Raw genomic sequence first — 21,367 nt, forward strand, 5'->3', positions numbered from 1 at the left:
TAAAATATTTAAATTAAAATGTTGACAAAAAAATAATCTTTATTTTCTATGGACAGTTTGTGGGAACGCAAATCATGATTCATGTCCACTTGCTACAGCATGCTATAAACATAAATTAATATACGTAGGAAGTCTCACCACTAATTACCATGGGAGTGGCAGTCGTAACTCTACAATACCTATCGGCTATCTATCGGAGTGTTTGAACTACTTTTTATATCCAAAGTAGAAATTGGTTATAGGTATTATTTAAACATAAATGACTTAAAGGTTTTTAAATTTATTATTTTGTGCATTTTTACTAACTTTAAAATAATTTAAATATTTTCGTAATTTTAAAATATATGTACCAAAAAAAAAAAAACAAAGAATCTTCTTTAAATTAATTTTATAATATTATTTATTATGAAATGTTTATATTTCTTCGATCGAAACCAAGAACAATTTTTATTTTATATTTTAAGTGTTAGCCCCTCGCTTCCCTCCCACCATTTTAGTTTTACCTGATCTCCTACTACAGAAGTGCCTAGCTATATTATATTAGTATATACTATACAAGTAGTGTTTAAAAAAATTTATAGGTAGGTAATTTTAAAATACCTAATTAATTACATATTTATTCATTAGGTCCTTCCCCGAACTCCGAAGTGCACGTCATTGGGTAGTATACCCAATATTCAATAGGTACCTAGTTGGAAGATACCTACCACCTACTGGTTACTGGCTATTACCCATATGTATACAGGAATGGTGGGCACATATTAAAAAACACCAACGCATTTAATTTTTAATATATGATTTATTATAGGTACCTACCTACCTATAATGTTTTATACAGCGCCAACTTTTAAACCTAATTTACTTAAAATATAAAATTTTAAAAAAACACCAAGACATATTTAATTTTTTGAGATAGTCCTAATAGTCTGTAGTGACTAGTGTAAAGGAATTTGTGTTGTCAAAAACGGGAACCGTTTGGGAATTTACCTTTAGTAAAAAGGGAGACGAATGGGCTATAGACGTTATTATTCATGTAAACATGTCACAAAAATATATGCTTACCATACGCATTTTGTAAATAATCAAAAACCTATATAATAATAATAATAATAAGTGTTGGAGGGGACAAGTACTTCCACCATATAATGGTCTACCTATATCCCATTCAAATCGAAACACGTACTTATGCTTGTTAGGCTGTAACTAATTAACGAATATTAATACGTGTACATTCGCTGTATTTATACATAAGTAGGATGTAGCTTTGATTAAATGTACTGTTTATTTAAACAATGGTAGTACGTATTAAGTAGGTACCTACACAACACATGCATGTGGTGCTGATATCAGTACCTTATTCTCGTGTTTAGGTCATCAAATTAATCGTTAACAACCAATGACGTAGATGATATAGGTACGTATACGGCTACATCATGACTTATTGTACATTTGTATATAATATTGGGTATAGTCTACGACACATGCAAATACAAACGCAACAATAATAGGTAACGGTACCTATATGCCTACCTCTAATAATTTATAATAATAATTATAATACGTAATTAATTATTATACATCGGTCTGGCGAAGAATTTTACGTATTAGTACATTAAGGTACGTTTCACTATTTTTATTATTATTATTATTATTTCTAAGCATGGGCATTAAGTTAAATTAATTTTTATTAAGTTAAACTCGTTACTTTTTTTTATCAAATTAACTTTTAACTTATAATAAATTACTTTTTTCAGGATTAACGCGTTAACTTCAAGTTAATTTAATTTCAAAAGTATCTAAATTAAGCTCATTTTCGTCCGAAGAATAATGCCAATTTTTAATGAGGTTTTTACTTGATATATCATTTTAAATTTACCCAGTAGTTTTCTTGAGCTTAAAGAAAAACTATCTAATAAACCATATTATGTGTCTGAAAATTTTTAGTTTTGCAAGTCAACAAATTTTAACTTTACACTAAGTTAGGAAAGTTACTTTTTTTTCAAACTTAACTTTAACTTAACTTTAACGAGTTAACAAAAAAATACGAGTGTGTAACTTTTAACTTAAATTATTATTTTAAATTAACTTAATTTCACGAGTTAAAAAAAATCGTTAACTTGCCCAGCCTTGATTATTACTGTTATTTATATTATACACATATATATGGGAGTGGGTTACCAAGTACCTATTTATAGTGGTGCATTTAGGGGGGGCAAATGCCCCAAGTGACAAATTTTTAACAGTGGCAAAAAATTATATGTTTTGCTTATGATGTGTTCATGATTTTTTTAATTTGTAATGTTTGTACCTTTTTCGGTACCTAATTATATTGTTATGTAATTAAAACAACTATACCTACCTACGAATTTTGCATTTGAAGAAATATTGTTGAGCACCTAATTAGAAGTTAAAAAATTATAAGATACTGTTAGGACGTTAGGTGATTGGAATATTATATTATACAAATACATAAAGATATATATTATATAAGGTATACATTAAGATATTAAAATATAACATTTTCGTTCGATGTTCATAATAATTATTAACTTTTGACTGTAGGACTTCGAATATTTCGATCGGAGATGGTAGGCGTACCGAGCGCCTACTGCGTCTACTTGTCATAGGTACTTCACTATTATACCTATAGTCTATAGATACTATATTATTATATGATGTTCTTAACTCGTTAAAATAGTAAATACGTATGAATTTAAAATCTTGTACAGTTGTACGCAAACGTAAAAACGGTAAAAAAGCAAAGTTCGGGAGGATACCGCTATAACTTCCAAAATAATGATTTTTGCAAATTAAATTTTTTTGCACCATCGTTATAACTCGTTGAAATGCATGTTTAAGAAAAACGTGTGGTAAATAACTAATGATTTGTTACTATATTTAAAATACAAGTATAAGTTTTATTTTTAACACTGCACATTCACCTCGCCCCACTCACAATATGCCACAAAAAGAGGTGCGGAATTTTATAAATGCATAAAGCCTTGCTTACCTACGTACATGGGCTCAACTAGAGCTAAATTGGGTTGCTAAAATTATGTATACCTACTTATCTCACTAACCCATGTGGGTCTTTGCCCCCTCACCCTCAAACATATATTTCAAAATCATTAGTAACAAAGTTATGTTATACCCTAAGTCTTCCACATTATTTTACTTATTTTATTGTTCATAATTAATATTACAATTATAAAGTAAATAATTGTCTTATTATTACAATATACTATTTTACAAATTACAACCAATATAACAAATACAAATTACATAGATAGGGTATAGGTACGTTTGATATTGGTTAATAAGAATATAATGTAAAATTTTAAATCTATTTTCATTGTTTTCTGTGTTGTAGGTACATGGTAGAAGGTACTTATCCAACACTAGTTCTGTTTTTATATTATTTACAATATCCCTCTTAATATTTAAAATGGACAAGTCAGTAAACCATTGCTGTAACATACTTGTCCTCTAACAATTTTTTAATTCGTTGCATACTTGGGAAACTTTGTTTACTTATTACAGAACTTTTTGAAATTACTATTGTTTATATAAGGAAAGACTTTTTTTTTAATTGTTTTTTATTAATGAACACGTAAAATAAATACAAATTTGACACAATTAAAGAATATAAAGTGCTCTTTTCTCAGATTTTGGTATTTTTTGCGCCTATGTCTAGACCAAGATATTTGTTTATGACGATGTTTTTCCCTACGTTGTCAAAAGTGTAAGTAAAAACAAAAAACAATTAAGAAAAAAATACGTTTTACTCAAAACAAGGTTTTAAAAAAATTAATTTTGTTTTTTTTTTCGGTAACTCAAAAACAATTCAGTAAATACTTTTAATTTTGAATAAATGTGTGTATGGCAATTTTCCATACATAGAAATTTTTTTAAAATATTTTGATTCTCGAGCTATTTATAGGTATGAAACATTTAATTATTTTTAGTTTTTTTTCAATTATTATCGATATACCTATTATATTTCACTTAGTCAAAAAAATTGAAAATGTAATACTAGGTTCCTCATAAGTTGTCGTTATTGTAATTAAAAAAAAAAAAAATTGACCGTAAATTCACATAAATTTTTTATGAGCGTATATTAAGTTAGAACTTTGACAAAAATCATAAACATTTTTCTTTTTATATCTAAGATTTGTAAATTTGATACAAGATTCCTAAAGAGTTTTTCTACCTTTGGCAAAGAAAAAAAGTTTACCGGAAAGTCACATTAATTTTTTATAAGCGTTTGATACTCAATATTTATCGACATTGGATTATCAACCTTAAATTAACAATTTCTCATGGAACAATTTTCTCTTTGGATAGATTATACCACCTACTGCCAACTTTGGAGGGTAAACAGAAAAATATTACCAGTAATTTTAAAAACGAAGAAAAAAATTAAGAAAAACCTAGTTTTTGATAAAAATCTTTTCGTGGTTTTTTTATGTAGCTCAATTTAATTTTTCCTCGATTTAATTTGGTTTTTTGTATTATACCTATTATGTTTATTTAAATAGGTATGTAACTACCTAAACCTATAGGCTATAATTTATATTATTACCTACCGATTATTTATCTTAGTAGGTATATTAGAGCCATTTATATAGTATTAAAATTATTAAATAATGCATAATATATAATAACAATAAGACTACGTTTTTTATACGAACGCATATATTTTATCTTAATGTATTAACTATTAATAAGCAATTGTGCATTATCTAAAATTAATTTTTAATTTATCATAATATAAGTAGGTTCCTAAATATTTTGATTAAATCATACGCGATTGACAGCTGACGCACTATAATCACAGTTAAAGTACCACTAGGTACTCATAATTACTCATAATTATTAATTATAATTTAAACCTGCTCAGTCCTCTATGTTCATATTAATGTAATACCTAAACGGTTAGGAATGGTTTAAAATGCTTGAATGCCAAGGGCGTCCACAGGAATTTGTCAAGGGGAGGGCAAAATATTTTCCTTTTTACATTTTTTGTCTCACTATCCTATTAGTTACAAAGTATATTTGTGACATGTTTTCTTTCACATAGACAAGGAATGTAAAAATATTTATGAAATATATGTAGATATAGTTAGTTAAAACTTAATTTCACAGCATTAATTTTAATTAATTGTTATATAATTTTAAATAATCAAATACATTTTTTTTATAAATGAAATGTTACCTACCGTCGATCTTATAATTTTAGGTAAATCGATTTTCCAAAACATACTTTAAAATTACCTGTTACGAATTTTCAATAAGTAATAATCAGAGACATATAAATAAATATTTATTAATATGTCTATGGTTATAATCGAAATCGTTTTTATTTTTTTTCCTTGTTTCGCTTATCAATTATCACTTAAAAAACAGTTGACACGACGCCGCGTTCCGGTTCCGTTATCAACTATCACTTTTCTCCCTTCTTGCTTTCTCAATCAGCTATCTCACTCATTAGTCTCTTTCTATCGCCCGGTTAGTTCATCGTCCGTCCGTGTCTCGCACTCGTTTTTAATATTGTCGACGATCGTCGTTATCTTCCCCTCGAAACTAACGACATACCATCTCATCGGTCGGCCGCTTACACGCATGAAATGACAACTCGACGTGACTGTTGTCGTTGTTGTTCTTCTCATTATCTTTGTTACTTATAATAATAATAGGGTCCCTGTTTGTCGCCGGTCCGTGTCCAACAAATCAAAATCGCCCGGCGAGTCGTCTCACAAATAGCCATGCTGTCAAAGAAATGTATCAAGTACGTTTGCTGGACGCTGCTGTTCGCGTTTGTGTTCCTTGGACTGCCAAAATTCTGTTCGAGCCACGGACACCACCACCACCATGATCACGACCATGACCACCATACAGCCAAGCCAGTGTCTGCACCAACCGTCGATTCAATGCTGTGGATCAAAGCGTTGTCATCTACCGTGGCTATTAGTGTGCTGCCGTTTTTTGTGTTGTTCTTCATACCTATCAATAACAAGGACGAACACAAGTCGTGCCTGAAGGTGCTCTTGAGTTTTGCGTCTGGTGGATTATTAGGCGATGCATTCCTACATTTAATCCCACATTCATTGTCCACACACCACCACCACGATCATGGTGATAATCACCACAGTAATGATGACCACCACCATGATCATGATCAACACTGCAGTGCTGATTCACATAGTTCGGAAGGTGGCCATGACCACGGCAACGAGATTAGAGTGGGATTGTGGATCCTAGCCGGCATATTGGTGTTTTTGTTTGTCGAGAAAATGGTTAGAGTGATAAAAGGTGGGCATAGCCATTCACATTCGTCTGTACGCCCCAAGGAAAAGTTAAGTGATGATGAAGATGAAGATGTAGATAGTGACAAAAAGGAGCTACTTCCAAGTAAGCTTAAAATTTCTATATTAGCCTAATGTTTAAGAAAGTAAAGTTTATTCACTACCTACTTTATTAAACTGTTAAAGTTTTAATTCATTAATACCCGTTAATACTTAGGTATGTTTTTATAAAAATGTTGTTTTATTGCCAAAAAATCAGACACTATGTTTTGAATATAATAGACTAAGTAGAGCATTATTTTAACAGTTTTAGTTGTATATACGGTGTATTAGGAATTATTTTTACTTTAGGCCAATTACATTTTTTAAGGGGCCTTGAGTTATTATTACCTATGACAAATTCAGTGTCGCAACTACACATTACAGTGCTGGTGTGCAAATCTTAATTTGGTGCCTAAATATTTTTTTATAGTCTAGCAGATCTTTCCTTTTAAGTAGCTTTAAGTTATAACTGTTTTAAATTTTTTCATAGACTTCATTGTAATATTTTTTCACATTACTATAAAGCGTGAAATGTGATCCAAAACTATGGTAAGGAAGTATGGACGCAACTTTTTTTTATACATTTCCAGACCATCTGCAGTTTTACTTGAACAGCTTTTTTTTAATCTACTTTTCCAATATAACAATTTGAAAAATAGTAAAATGCAATTAATATTTTGGACAATAAGCATTAAGCACTCGCACAATATGTATAGACAAAATAATTCTGTCATTGCCTTGTATATTAAACTACAAAATATGAATGAATTATTAGGTATATTAATATACCTAGCTATATAATATTAATTCAAAACAAAAATTAGGGAAATTGTTAAATTATTTAAATAACACCTTTGCCATCAAGTCAACAGTTAGGGTATGTTATATGATTATAATATTATACCTACCTATGTAATATTATACTTCAATACAAATATGATTTATGATAAAGCTTAATTATTATTTCCTTTATTTTACTTATATAAGGAACCTTGCTACTACCGTAAACTTAAGTTCAAAATGCCTAAAGTTTAGACAAAAGTCCATGTTGTTTGATTTGAATTCTGCAGAAAAATGTCTATAGATTATATGGAACACTTTGAATAAATTTTTTTATTTTATTTAATCTTGAAACGTAATAGAAAACTTGAAAATGTAAATTCTATCAAATCATAGGTGATTTTATTGTAATTAAAACTAAAAATTAAAAATGTAAAGTGCTTCATATAATCTATAGACATTTTTCTGCTGATTTCAAATCTTTTTCAGAATTAAAATCAAAAACAACTTTAATCTTGTCAAAACAATATGTAAGTTACCTTAAAATGTGTACTTATAGTGAATTATATATTGTTATCAAATTATTGATATGCATGTGCGTATACTAGAGTAGAATTCTCATATAATAATAATAATTTACTACTAAGAACTAACACATAGATCCTCAGAGTGATGATGATGAGATTAAAAATTGCATAATTGTTGTCTCTTAAATAAAATTCATTGCAAGGCTCCTTAAATTAAAATGTCCACTGCCACGACTATATAAAATTTGCATCAAACAAATTGCGTCCTAAGATTATTTAAGAACTACACTAATTGTGTTCCTAAGAAATTTAAATGACCATACTAATAGTGTCCGATAAAAATAAAATATTTTTCTTCCCATTTAATACAGACTTAGGACTGTCAATAAAAACATTGAGTATTATACTGTTAAAGGTACGTTAAAAATATTGTTTTTGGTCATTTCATTATTACATATATACATCAAGAATGTTTTCTTTTCGTTATTGGGTAGGTACGTATACTATATTATATTATATTCTACATTGAATTTAAATATTTTTTACCTACGTCGTTTACTATAAAAATATTAAAATTGAATTTAAAAAATATATATATAGCCATATATGTAAGGTTAGGTTGTTATATTACATTATTATTTATGGACTGGCAAAATTTAAATGAAATAGTTTTGTTGTTATGATTACATAAATTGTGTTTTGTTGATTATTTTTATATTTAAACATTTGTCTTCTTAAAAATTATTCTTTTTCACATATTTTACGTTTTTATCTTTATTGACTACCTACTAATAGAAATTTTGATGCAAGTATCTTTTTTTATGTTTTTTAGTACTTAATAAGTTTTTATTTCATGAGTTTCAAAGTCATGTTTGATAGATGATAGTTATACAGGGGTCTCCCAACCTTTTCTAACAATTAGTGAGCCTTAAAAAATTTTAAAAATCTATTGATTGGCTACTATTTGTTTAGATATATTATTTATATTATTACATGCAACATAATAATAATCTTCTTTCATTATTTCTCCAACAGAATTCAGAATATTGTGTGTTTAAGTCTTAAACTTTAAGATTGTGTACATGATCAACAGATATTGATATAATTAATTTTAATGAGATCGACCAATATTCCTCTAAAAGCAACCAATCAATTGTGATCGACTGGTTAGTGACCCCTGGTCTAATAGGTACTTGTATCGATTACGTATTGATGAAAATGTAATTTTATAATCAAATAAACGAGACGCAATTATACAATTTGTATATCTGGTACTCAATTGGTATGCAGCCATGAAATTAATCTTAACGCACCGATTGGGGGAGCCGATATACAATGCACACCTTGCACACCCGGTAGTTGCGGCACTGCATATGCTTTAATTGAACATTTAAACCTGAAATTTCATTATGGGCCATGGCCCCATATATTTGCCACTGATTTATCTACTTAACTAAACATTTAACAAACAAATTAACATTTGAACTTTTATACCTAAAATTACACCTAATACATTTCAAACAAAAATAAAATTATTAAATAATTCTCAAAGCAGTTACAAAAATATTCCATTAAAATATAATAATAATTACACTTATTATTAAATAATGATTTTTATTTTAACGGACTAATATTGATAGTTACCTAATTAATAATTCTATACATTTTAAGTACCTATCTAGTAAGGTAGAAGTACTAAGTACTACTAAGAACTAATAAGTATGTACCTAAACGTTATCATGTGGTTCCTATTCATTGATTTTTTTATGCTACTAAACACACATATTATTATATATTATGTTATCTAATCTAATTTAAGTTTAAATTAACTTGAAAACTAGGTTGTACATATTTTTTTTTATAATTTTAACGCCTGACGGCAATTTTACAAAGATACTAGTAAACAGTAAACAGACTGTACATAACGATATTTTGGTACAATAACAATACTTAAGTTATGTAGTAATATAAAGCATATTATTATGTTAACAAAATAAACAGAAACCTACTAAGATTTCCCCTTTATGTCGATTACTAAGACTAGATCTGGTGTCTAAATTCATTTAGCATTGCTCTTTCAATCATATATTATAATGATAATAATTAAAATAAATAAGTTTAATAGGAGTTTATACAAATAGGTATTTAAAAGCAATTTTAGTTGTTTAGGTTAATGTATGTATAAATAAAATATTACATTTCTTTTAAATTCTATATAGAATACCTTTAAAAATTATATCTTAATAATATACTTTTTATTTTTTTAGGCACTTAGGTTAATTTTTTTTTATGATACTTAGGTTTTTTAAAATAAAAATATTTAACTAATATAGTACAATTATATTAAATATTGTAAATACATAATATGTTTAATTTAAATTAAATAATTATTTTTTTTATAGTACCAGAACAAAGTTTATCAGTAGCTGGATGGTTAAATGTTGTTGCTGATTTTACTCACAACTTTACCGACGGACTTGCCATTGGTGCTGCATATTTAGCCGGTCAAAATATTGGTATAGTCACAACAATAACCGTATTAGTTCATGAAGTCCCACACGAAATTGGAGATTATGCAATTTTAATTCAAGAAGGTAGTTCTAAGGCAAATGTGAGTACATTTATTCTAATATAGGTTAACAGTTTGTGATCAAAAATAAATTTTACTTGTATGTTTACTTACAAAGTTCTTGCTAAGCCTAAAGTGTATTAGATATTAATTTGTTTTGTGCATTAAAATATTCACATCAAATATTATGATTGTTTTTCATAAATTACCCTATCAAGCTTTTATTGATATTTTAATTTTAAAGCGTGTTATTACTTTGTAAAATATTACAATTTTAAAATACTTATATCTCACATCAAAATGTAAATATCAATAAATGCCTATAAGATACCCAGATATTCTTACCTATAAGTTTGATAATAGATCAATTCACTTTAACTTAAATATCAAATGTGGCTACTATTTTTTTGACCAAGAGGGATTCACACTGCTTAAATTCATAAATAAAACATACTCCTACAGAAAATTAAAATGTATTCTAATATGATAATACTTCCAAATTCCAGCAGTTAGGTGAAAAAGACTTTAAGGGATTGTCTTTTGGGCTAATTTTTTGGTGGCTTCCTAATAAAAAATTCATCTGTAGCCATAATAGCTGAGTTACTAATTTAATTAGTAATTTATTACTTTACAAAAGTAATTTACCCAACACTGATAACTAGCTACTATTATTAATTTTTATATGATTATTTGATTGGTTTATTTACTTGTATTTTATTTTAAAATTTATAATCTAACCAAACAACTTTATTCTCTTTTACAGGCTATGAAATGTCAGTTATTAACTGCAGTAGGTGCTATTTGCGGAACATTAGTGTCATTGACGTTTGGAAAAGATAGTAAGTTTGTTGGACTTCTTATTACTTGAATTTTTTTTTAAATTCACTTGATAAAGCTCATGTAGAACGCTTTATAATAATTTGCTTTTATTAAATTTAAAAATAATTATTATATTTTATTAACTATTTTTAATTAATATTTTTCAATTATAAATACAACTATAATATTACGGTTGTGTAAATTTTATGGAAACCATCGGTAATAAATAATAATTAAAAATATGGACAAGTGGGTACCGCTCTGCTATACAGTAGTTGTCGATCATGTCATTGTCAGGGATGTGTTATATTTGAATTCAATGATAAATTATTGCATACAAAAAACAATTCTGAATGGAGATGTGTTGACGTTTTACTTTTATACATATTTAATTAACTTATATTTATTTGCTTGAACATTAACACGTTCACTGCGGATCATATTTCAATACACATTCAAATGTGCGGGAGTAATTCAAGGTTTTTTTTTCGTTGACGCCAATTGGCGTCATCCGCATCACATACACTTTGCTTTTATCTGACGCTGATTGACGCCAATTGGCGTCATAGCAAATTTGTTATGCTAGGTATACCAAACAGTTACTCACAAATATCATACCAAATTGTTACTTTATTACTTATTATTTTACAATGCAATTAAATTAATAAATAACTAATGTACTTCTAATTTAATAAAATAAAAACATCTTTATTCCTTATTATTTTAAAATTAAATTAATTAGATAAATAACTAAAAGTGAACACGTTATTATAATTTAAAAAAATGGAAACTGACTATTTAATATTTATTATTTACTATTTTATTTTAAACTATTTATGGAAATTTTTGAAACATGGTTGATGACAAAGACTGGGCTTTTCCGGACAGCTTGGACAGAAGTATGTTGTATCTTTTCTTATCCCTTTAGAATAACACAGATGACATCTTTTTCTGTTAGGTCTTCCAGATTTTCCAACATCGTGAGTTTTTGGGAAATGATTAGTATGTGATACTGAAAAAGATCGAGGTTTTGGATGTTTGGGCAAAAGTTCACTGAGTATGGATAATCGAAAATCATACAATGATATTTTATGTCCGGCGTGATATTGATTATATAAATAAAATGAGTTCATCAATAACATTTGTATTATATGTATACCAATTTTTTTATACCAACGGATTGTTTTTCTAGTAAATGGATAATAGCTATGCATTTGGTCTTGCCGATCAATTCCACTCATAAAACGGTTATAATTTGAGATAGGTTCAGGTTTAAATTGTTCTTTACCGTTTCGGTTTTTGGTAAGAATTAAATTATTTTTAAATTCGGTGGAAATATAACCAACATCTCTCTTATCTTTCCACTTTCCAATCATAACACCTTGAGAGTACCTGGCAACGGTTTCACCTTTTTTTAATTTTGACTCTACAACATCCTGTGGTGTATTTTTTCTGTTCAATCTTAACGTTCCAGTACAAAACGTTTTTTTTTCAATTAATTTGGAGGCTAAATCAAAACTATTGTAGAAATTGTCCATGTATAATGCATGGCCGTTATTTAGCTTTTCGGACATTAAATGCAAAACCACATTAGCTGCATGGCCTTTTCCTCCCAAGTCATCGAGTACTCCTACATAAACGGCAAATTTTAATACCAATCCATGAGGTTCCGTAAGCATGTATAATTTAATTCCATATTTATGTCGTTTATTTTGAATGTATTGACGAAACTGGAGACGGCCTCTCTGTAACACCATGGACTCATCAAGTGAGAGTTCTTTTTTGGGATAATATATGGTATTCATTTTGTTATTGAAATATGTAATTAAAGGTCTAATTTTATATAAGCGATCCTCAGGTAGGTTTTGATTATTAGTTTCAATATTTGGTGCAAAATGAAAACATCTTAATAAATTTAAAAATCTATCACGACTCATATAATTTGAAAAGCAAGAAAAGTTGAAAAGGTGATGTGTTTTCCAATAGTCATTCAATCTGTTGAGTTTTATGGTACCAGTGTGAATTATCAATGCAATAAATGTTAACATTTCGTCTTTATCTGTTGGTTTCCAATCGGAGATACGAGAACGTGGTGCACTACCAACACGTAAAAACTCGGTTTCAGCATAATTATTCGTTTCATCAACCAATAGTTTTATAAAATGTTCATCGAAAAGCATAAAAAAATAATCTATAGGATTTATTTTGCCTTCTATCGAAACAAGCATTTCGTTTCGTTTTATAAAAGGAAAATTAGATAATTCAATTTCTTCCTCTTGCCAGTCACCGTCATTATTAGTATTTGTTGATGGTTGATTTACACTTGGTACATTATTCGCGATCTCAGTATCACTCTCAAAATCGTCAGACACTTGTTCAGTATTTTCAAATTCATATTCACTACCAGAATCGGAAAAATCATAATTTTCGTCACTATCAGAGTTAAAAAGCATCTGCTCAATTTGTTGTTCATAATTTCGATTCATACTGCATAACCGTTTTGGTCGAGATGGACCGGATTCATTCAATGTATTATCCATGTTCATAATATAAGTAATACGAAAGTAAACGAAATAAAAAAAAATCGTTCAAAAGAAATAAAATGTATATAATTTAACTATAAAATGTATAAAAACAATACAATGTGAATACGTACGTGTTTCATCAACGACCGACGATGGAAAAATAATTGCAACGATAGTGAATTTCTTGAAAATACCGATAATTAACATGATAAAGGAATAGTAAACATCCCAAAATAAAATAAAAATATTATAGACTAAAAATAGAAATATCGATGTGCGATTGCGCACACGTATTAAATAATATCTATAGATAACGCTGACCGAAAATGAGGTTTTTGATTGTAACGTGGACTAAATTATAGTGTATTGAAAAATAGTGTGCGGATGACGCCATTTGGCGTCATCCGCATATGTGAACCATGCTAAATGACGCCAATTGGCGTCATCCGCAGTGAACGTGTTAAAAAAAAAACAATGGGAATACAATTTTACTAAATCATACTATAATAATATTAATTTTTTTCAGGTGAAGTTGCAAATTCGTGGGTACTACCATTTACAGCTGGTGGTTTCATTTATATTGCAACTGTTAACGTAATACCAAGTCTTTTGGAAGACTCGAGTTTCATACAGTCTATTAAAGAAATTGTTGCTTTATTAGTGGGAGTTTACTTAATGGTTCTTGTTGCTAAATATGAATAAATATAACAGTTTTATATAGTTTATTTGACTGAAGTCACATCCATACGTCATGTTGGCACATATTTATTTAATTTAACAAGAATACAATTCTTATTGTTTTAAATTTAATTTTTGCAATTTGTTTAAAACTACATTTAATAAAAGAAATCAATACCTATAAAATTGTATAATGCATATTGGTTTCTTAATCAGTTGATTTCTGTTTAGATTGTGTAATACTCATGAATTTATATGTGATAATGTTTTATATTTATATTCCATCATTTTATTGTGATTTCAAAATAATGATGAATTTAATTTAATAATAAAAATATATATTTTATTGGGCTTAAGATCAGTTACAGATTATTTATCTAGATAGTTATTTTTAAAAAATAAAACAGAAATCAAATTGGTTTTTCTTAATTCTATATTTTTAAAAGTCCCTTTTAGATATTTGTTACAGTATTAAATAATATCACATCTATTAAAAAGAAACTGGTCATCTACTTTATACGGAGAAATTGCATAATAACAATGTCCAGCAAATAAATTAAATGTATTAATAATATACTTAATTTAAAGAAATAAATAAGTTTAAGATGGCTAGTATTCATTTTTAAGATGTTTACATATGAGCCATTTTTATAATAATGTATCTATACTGTGCCTTTTTTATCGATTACTATTTTCATATGTCATAAATAAAATATAAAAACTACCAATGTTTTCTAAATTATTGATGCAGGTATTGTTACAAATGAGAGTTCTAATATGTTTGAAAATAAAATATCAAAATTGTATGACCATTTATTGTATTACGTTATTGAAACGCTGATGTATTATTTGAATAATTATTGTAATTTTGTTACGGAATTAAAACACATATTTTATGAATTTTGTTTTAAATTACAGATTATGTCTCAGTAGTGGCGTCCTTTGCGTCCTATTTTTTTTGTAATTTTTCTTATTACACAGATTTTAGTAGAGCATTCAAGCACGCGATCAGCTCCACACTTTTTACCACGTTTTTTTGCTGTTTATAGACTTGTTTTTTTTTAATAATTTAAATACCTGTACATATTTGTTAAAAAATATTGGATATTGTGGTCTGTGGTTATTTTTGGAACAATAATAACACTAATAAAATAACACAGGTACCAAATAGTATTTTAATCTGATGTTGTGATGCTTATTATGCCGAAACAACTAGTTATATTGTATATTTATTTGTATTAAGTCATTTGCAGCAATAAAATTACTGGATTCATATTATTATCTTAAGAAATTGTTAAATTTTTAAATCATCAACATCATAATATGTGAGTACAACATTCATGAAAAAGATTATCATATAATGACCATCTTGGATTATCCTGAATCTAGAAAGAGGTACTCACATAGTTCTTTATTATTAAAATATATTGACGAATAAATATTAAATATCTTCAGAATCAGATAGATAAGTTGATATAGTTATGAACTATCATTTTATTAACATATTTCAAAAATTGTAAATCTTATGTTTAGTTTTTTGATTTCAAAAATAATTATGATGTTATTGTACCATGTGTTGATTTTTAGATTTTTAGTAATTTAAAGAATTTTCCCAGTGTGCAGTAACAATATAGAGGACGCCACACTCGCATGTGTTGTCTCCGTCTTACAAACACGTAACATACAAAATTTACGCTCAGAAATTCAAGTTCTATGCCGTTAGCTTCAAAATTAGAGTAAATCGACCTATTATGAAACTTGATCGTAAGAATATTATCTGTGTTTTGTTGGAAGTATTTTTACGATGATTCAGTTTTTAAGTAAGTTATAGCTTGTATAATAAATGTGAATTAAAATGCTCATAACTCACTTAAAAACTGAATTATCGTAAAAATACAGATAATGTTCTTACGATCAAGTTTCATAATAGGTCGATTCACTCTAATCTTGAAGCTAACGGCATAAAACTTGAATTTCTGAGCGTAAATTTAGTATGTTACGCGTTTGTAAGACAGAGACAACACATGCGGGTGTGGCGTCCTCTTAACAACTAACAACTAACAAGTGTATAATATACAATGTACATACATAGGTACACTGTGGTGTGTGTCTTTAGGTATAGTATACACTTAACATATAGGAACCTACTTAATACTGTTTATAAGAAATAAAAATGATTTGTAAACTTTAGATATAGGTAAATCCATTAATCAATGTGGATGACTCGGTAAATGATGTGTTATTGTCCAACTAATAAACACATTTTAATTGTTACCGTTTTCCATATAGTTCTGAGTTTCTAAAGAATAAATCTTTTTAGAATTTATGTTATGTACCAGGAACATAATAGGCTATAGCCCCCCTGTATATAAATTCAACACGCTACGCCTATATAATATAATATAAATACCGTAAAACCTCATTAATCTGGACCATCAAAAGTCCGGACTTGGCTTAATCCGGACAGTCGTTTAATAACACGTAAACGTGTAGTTTGATACGCAGACTTAAATAACACGAAAAGGAAATCAACGGTTTTCCCATATTATATGCTTGTGATCGCGATTATTTCTACAAAATAGTTGAAAATACAAATAAAAAATTTCAATTACGTTATCCAATTGTTACAATTAATACATAGGTATTATTAATTCTATCATACATACACGTATTTTGGTTATTTTGTTTAATTCGGACAAACTAGAGCCCCAATATAGAGCCGGATAATGAGGTTCTACTGTACTAGGTATGGTCCTAATAACTAGCTTATTTTGTAATAATTAAAATAGGTAATAGAAGCATATTATGAATAACTAAGTGGTCTGGTGGTACCATGCAGGCCCCGATAAGCCGTTAAAGCATTGGCATTCAAAAGTATCTCGAAAGATTTGTATTGTCTGACTTATTTGAAAAATACAAATTTAGTTTTAAATTAAATATTTTGTTGATTTATTTGTTCAAATCAAAATATGTTGCATCTGCGTTCAATTGAAACAATTTTGTGTTATTAGCTTAGTATGAGAGTGAACTGACCTATTGTAAAACTTAAAGGCAAGAATATAAGTTAGGGTACCCCTCATAAGCATTTATTGTTATTTTAATTTTAAAGCGTGTTATAACTTTGTAAAATATTACAATTTTAAAATGCTTATACCTCACATCAAAATCTAAATATCAATAAATGCCAATAAGGTATATAGATTATATTATATTTCATAGATATTCTTACCTTTAAGTTTGATAATAGATCAATTCACTTTAACTTAAATATAAAATATGGCTACTATTTTTTTGACCAAGGGGGACTTCACACATAATTAAAATAGGTTGTAGAAGCATATGAATAACTAAGTGGTCTGGTGTACCATTCCGGTTAAAGCATTAGCATTCCAAAATATCTCGAAGGCCATTTAACCTCCCAACCATCGTAATTTCCGTCAATAAAACTCAATCTAATTCCAACATATCGTAGCAAATCGTGCACCGATTTTCATTTTGAAAAAATATTCTAACTATCCGTATAATATGTACGAGGGAATGCATACGGCATACCTTCCTAAAATAATAATATTTATAATTAAAAAAAGGTGGGTAAGTGGTTGTTGCCCTGCTGTTCAGTAGGTTACAAGTGGGTCACTGTAATGGATGGTGTTAAATTTGAATTCAATGATATAATATCATTGCATAAGGAAAACGATTCTGAGCGAAAACGGTCAGCCTATATTGTTACGGAGTATATTTGATGATATAATTGTGAATAAAGTAATTTATGTATAACCTATTTACGTGGAACCTTGTTTTAAATTTTCAATCCTTAGCTATAAAAGTTGAACATTTTATAAATTTGTAACTACAAAATAATTATTAAATTTTAAATTTGATAAATTTTGTCAAAATTTGAACTTTAAATGCTTATAAAAAAAAATTGTTTTTAATATTTTTCAAGTGCTATTGTTATAATATATCAGGAGCCTTGCATTAAATTAATAGAAAAAATACTAAAAAAATTGAAAACTGACAATGTCAGTAAACAACTCAAAAAGTGTCAAAATATTTTCAAAATTTTATGGTGTATAAAAAATGATAATATAAACATTCAGTGAAATTTTCAAGTATCTACAGTCGTTCGTTTTTTAATTACAATAAAATAAGAAAATTGTTACATGAGAAATCGAGTGAATATCAAATGTTGTAAAAATATAAATTTCAGACGCTCATAAAATTTAATTTAAGTTTCTTGTAGACATTTTTTTTTTTGATAAAGGTAGACAAACTTATGAGTAATCTTATATTACATTTTCAAATCTTAGATTTAAAAAGAAAAATTTTTATGAATTTTCAACTCAAAATAATTTGCTAATTTTCGTGATTTTTCCGTATTTTGTCAAAATTTGAACTTTAAATGCTTATAAATAAAAACTGTGACTAAGGATTTTTAATTTTTTTCATCTGCCTTTGAAACAATAACTTAGGAGCCTTTTATTAAATTTTCAAGCTTTTTTACTCAACAGATTAAATTTTATTGATATTTATAGAAAAAAAAAACTAAAAAAATTGAAAACTGACAATGTCCGTAAACAGCTCAAAAAGAGTCAAAATATTTTCAAAATTTTATGGTGTATAGAAAATGCTAATATAAACATTCAGTCAAAATTTCATGTCCTTACGGTAATTTGTTTTAGAGTTACACCAAAAACCAAAATCGATTTTCTCGAAAACAGATTTTGCGTAAAAATTCCTGTTTTTCCTTAATTTTTCTTTTGTTTTTCACGTCGCTTTTGAAAACTACTGGGAAATAACACTCATACCTAAATGTTATTAATTATTAAACCTATATACTCATACTAATGATTATTTACAACCACGATTAAAGATAATATATCTTTAGGTACATAACTAACACAAAGACATGGACGACCAAATGCATATGAAGTTGCCTATAAAATGTTCCTTAAAATCTAATAGTCACGAGTCCCCTTAAAAGTAGGCAAGTGGTGACCCCATGGGATATTACGTAAACATCGTGAATTATACAAACATATACCTAGGTATGTAAATAATTAGATATTTTACTGTGAATATTATAACTCATCAATCTTAATATAATAATAACAATAATCATAGTAATATATAAAATATGTTGTATCTAATGGCCAATATAGGTATATTACACCAAATTTTATGGAAATTTGAAGTTAAATTAAGCAAAATTAACAAATTAAAATTTTAAAATTGACATTTTAAAAATGGTTGGTTGGTGATTGCTTGGGGCTGCATTCATACTGTCATACTGTACCCTAGTCCCTAAGAACACAAGGAGATTATGGACGTATTTCATTTAAAAATACGAAAAGATCCTATGATTGTATAGAAAATGAAGAATTTTTTAGTTAAAATATATACCTATCACTTTTGCTAGTACCTACTATCTACTTTTCTTTGGACAATATTCTTAAAGGTAAATATAAAAATATTTTGTCAATCATTGGTTTTAGGAAGGCCTGCAATCGTTTTGGTGGATCTAAGACGCTTGATTCCCACCGATATGCTTCGTTGCTTCCAACATGTAGGAACTTATAATATTGTCAATAATAAATAAACTCATGTGTTTTTTACGACATATATAGTTGTAAACTAGGACTTAGGTTGAATTGGTTGATGAGGTGTGCACAATATTTTATAAGCAAGGTTTGAATAGGTATCTAAATGGGCTCATATTATAATTTATAGATAGGTACCTTTTATATAAGTTATAACTGGATTAATTATGAGAACATTATCAAAATGTATACTTTTGTACTTCACAGAACGATGGCTAGACATTACACATTTGTTTAATAGTGTCTATTGTCCATAATGTATAAACCAGTGGTTTCCAACGTAGGCGGTACCGCCCCCTTGTGGGATTTTTATAATTTTATTAGATTTAAGAATTTAGTATATAAAAATCCGGAGGAGGCGGTGTAAGATTGTTGAAAATCTAAAAAGGGTGTAAAAAAAGGTGATTAATAAAAGATTGGAAATCACTGGTCTAAACAGGCTAGGTAAAAAAATATAGAGTCTATAGTAATCTACTCTCTAACAAGTAGGAACCTAACAGTGGCAACATATACATATAGATACAGTGATATATTTAGGATTTCATTGGTTTATGAAAAACAATTTTCGAAATACGGTACAACACGCTAATAGTTATGTTAAAATAAAATTATCAAGAGTACTACAATTTATAAAAATAAAAATCTGAGTAAGTGTATAGCACATTTGCACACTATAATCATAGTAGGTATAAGGAATAATAAATATGCTCAATGATAAGACTGCGCAAATTTTTTTAAGGGGCAAATATATAGTTTATATAGATAGGCAATTTTATTCTTATACAGTGCAGTATGCACAAAAACACAAGGTAATGCATATATGCTCGAACTAGGACAAAAACACGGTCCGTACCTAACTAATTTTTTTTAAATTATTTTTCTATAAATGTCAATAAAATTGTACTTGTTGGGTCAAAAAGCATGAAAATGTATTACAAGGCTCCTGTTTTATTGTTACAATAGCAGTTAAAAAATATTAAAATTACATTTGCACAAATTTTTTTATAAGTATTTTAAGTTTGAAATTTGACAATAAAATTTATCAATTTTAAAATTAAAAAATGCTTTTGTAGTTAAAAATTTATAAGATATTCAACTTTTATAGCTAAGGACTGAACATTTAAAATAAGGTTCCACGTAAATAGTTAAATAAATTACTTTATTCATAATAATATCATTAAATATACTTAGAAGTATATCATAGACTGACTGACCGTTTTCGCTTAGAATCGTTTTTCGTAAACAAATTGCTCGACTTGAGGGGGGTACGCAGTGGAATGGACTACCACAGCTAATTTTTCAAAAATGTTAGAGTACCCCTCCTATTATTTTTAAGGGCACGGGACGCTTCATCATTCTGAAATTTTATCAAAATGCGCGAGATAGGTAACCTAGCCAAACCTTTTTTTATTGGTAGGTACCATCATAATTTGTCTCATGGATTATTTCATAACCGCGGGTCTATAAATTAGTAAACCATTAATTAATTTACTTTTATTATTATCCTTTTGAGTTAGTTATT

At 27.9% G+C, this 21,367-nt stretch overlaps 1 protein-coding gene across 3 annotated transcripts; it reads left to right on the plus strand.

Annotated features, from left to right (window-relative positions):
* Positions 1–1,398: 1,398 nt before the first annotated feature.
* On the plus strand, positions 1,399–15,520 carry LOC132934503 (protein catecholamines up-like). 3 transcript variants are annotated; one of them, XM_061000813.1, is made up of 5 exons: positions 1,399–1,414; positions 5,697–6,411; positions 10,057–10,265; positions 10,987–11,062; positions 14,094–15,520. In XM_061000813.1, exons 2-5 carry the CDS (start codon positions 5,766–5,768, stop codon positions 14,267–14,269), a joined length of 1,107 nt encoding a protein of 368 aa, XP_060856796.1. In that variant the 5' UTR covers positions 1,399–1,414; positions 5,697–5,765; the 3' UTR covers positions 14,270–15,520. The 3 variants fall into 3 exon arrangements, with proteins under 3 accessions (XP_060856796.1, XP_060856795.1, XP_060856794.1); XM_061000812.1 differs by lacking the exon at positions 1,399–1,414 and adding an exon at positions 1,458–1,617; XM_061000811.1 differs by lacking the exon at positions 1,399–1,414 and having other exon boundaries at positions 5,452–6,411.
* The last annotated feature ends 5,847 nt before the right edge of the window (positions 15,521–21,367 follow it).

Source organism: Metopolophium dirhodum, chromosome 1 (assembly GCF_019925205.1).
Source record: "Metopolophium dirhodum isolate CAU chromosome 1, ASM1992520v1, whole genome shotgun sequence".
In the NCBI taxonomy this organism is placed as follows: Eukaryota; Metazoa; Arthropoda; class Insecta; order Hemiptera; family Aphididae; genus Metopolophium; species Metopolophium dirhodum.

Coding starts and splice junctions, on each gene's coding strand:
- LOC132934503 (XM_061000813.1), top strand. CDS start 5,766: ATGCTGTCAAAGAAATGTATCAAGTACGTTTGCTGGACGCTGCTGTTC. Junction 10,266..10,986: donor AAGGTAGTTCTAAGGCAAAT/GTGAGTACATTT, acceptor TCTCTTTTACAG/GCTATGAAATGTCAGTTATT. Junction 11,063..14,093: donor ATTGACGTTTGGAAAAGATA/GTAAGTTTGTTG, acceptor AATTTTTTTCAG/GTGAAGTTGCAAATTCGTGG.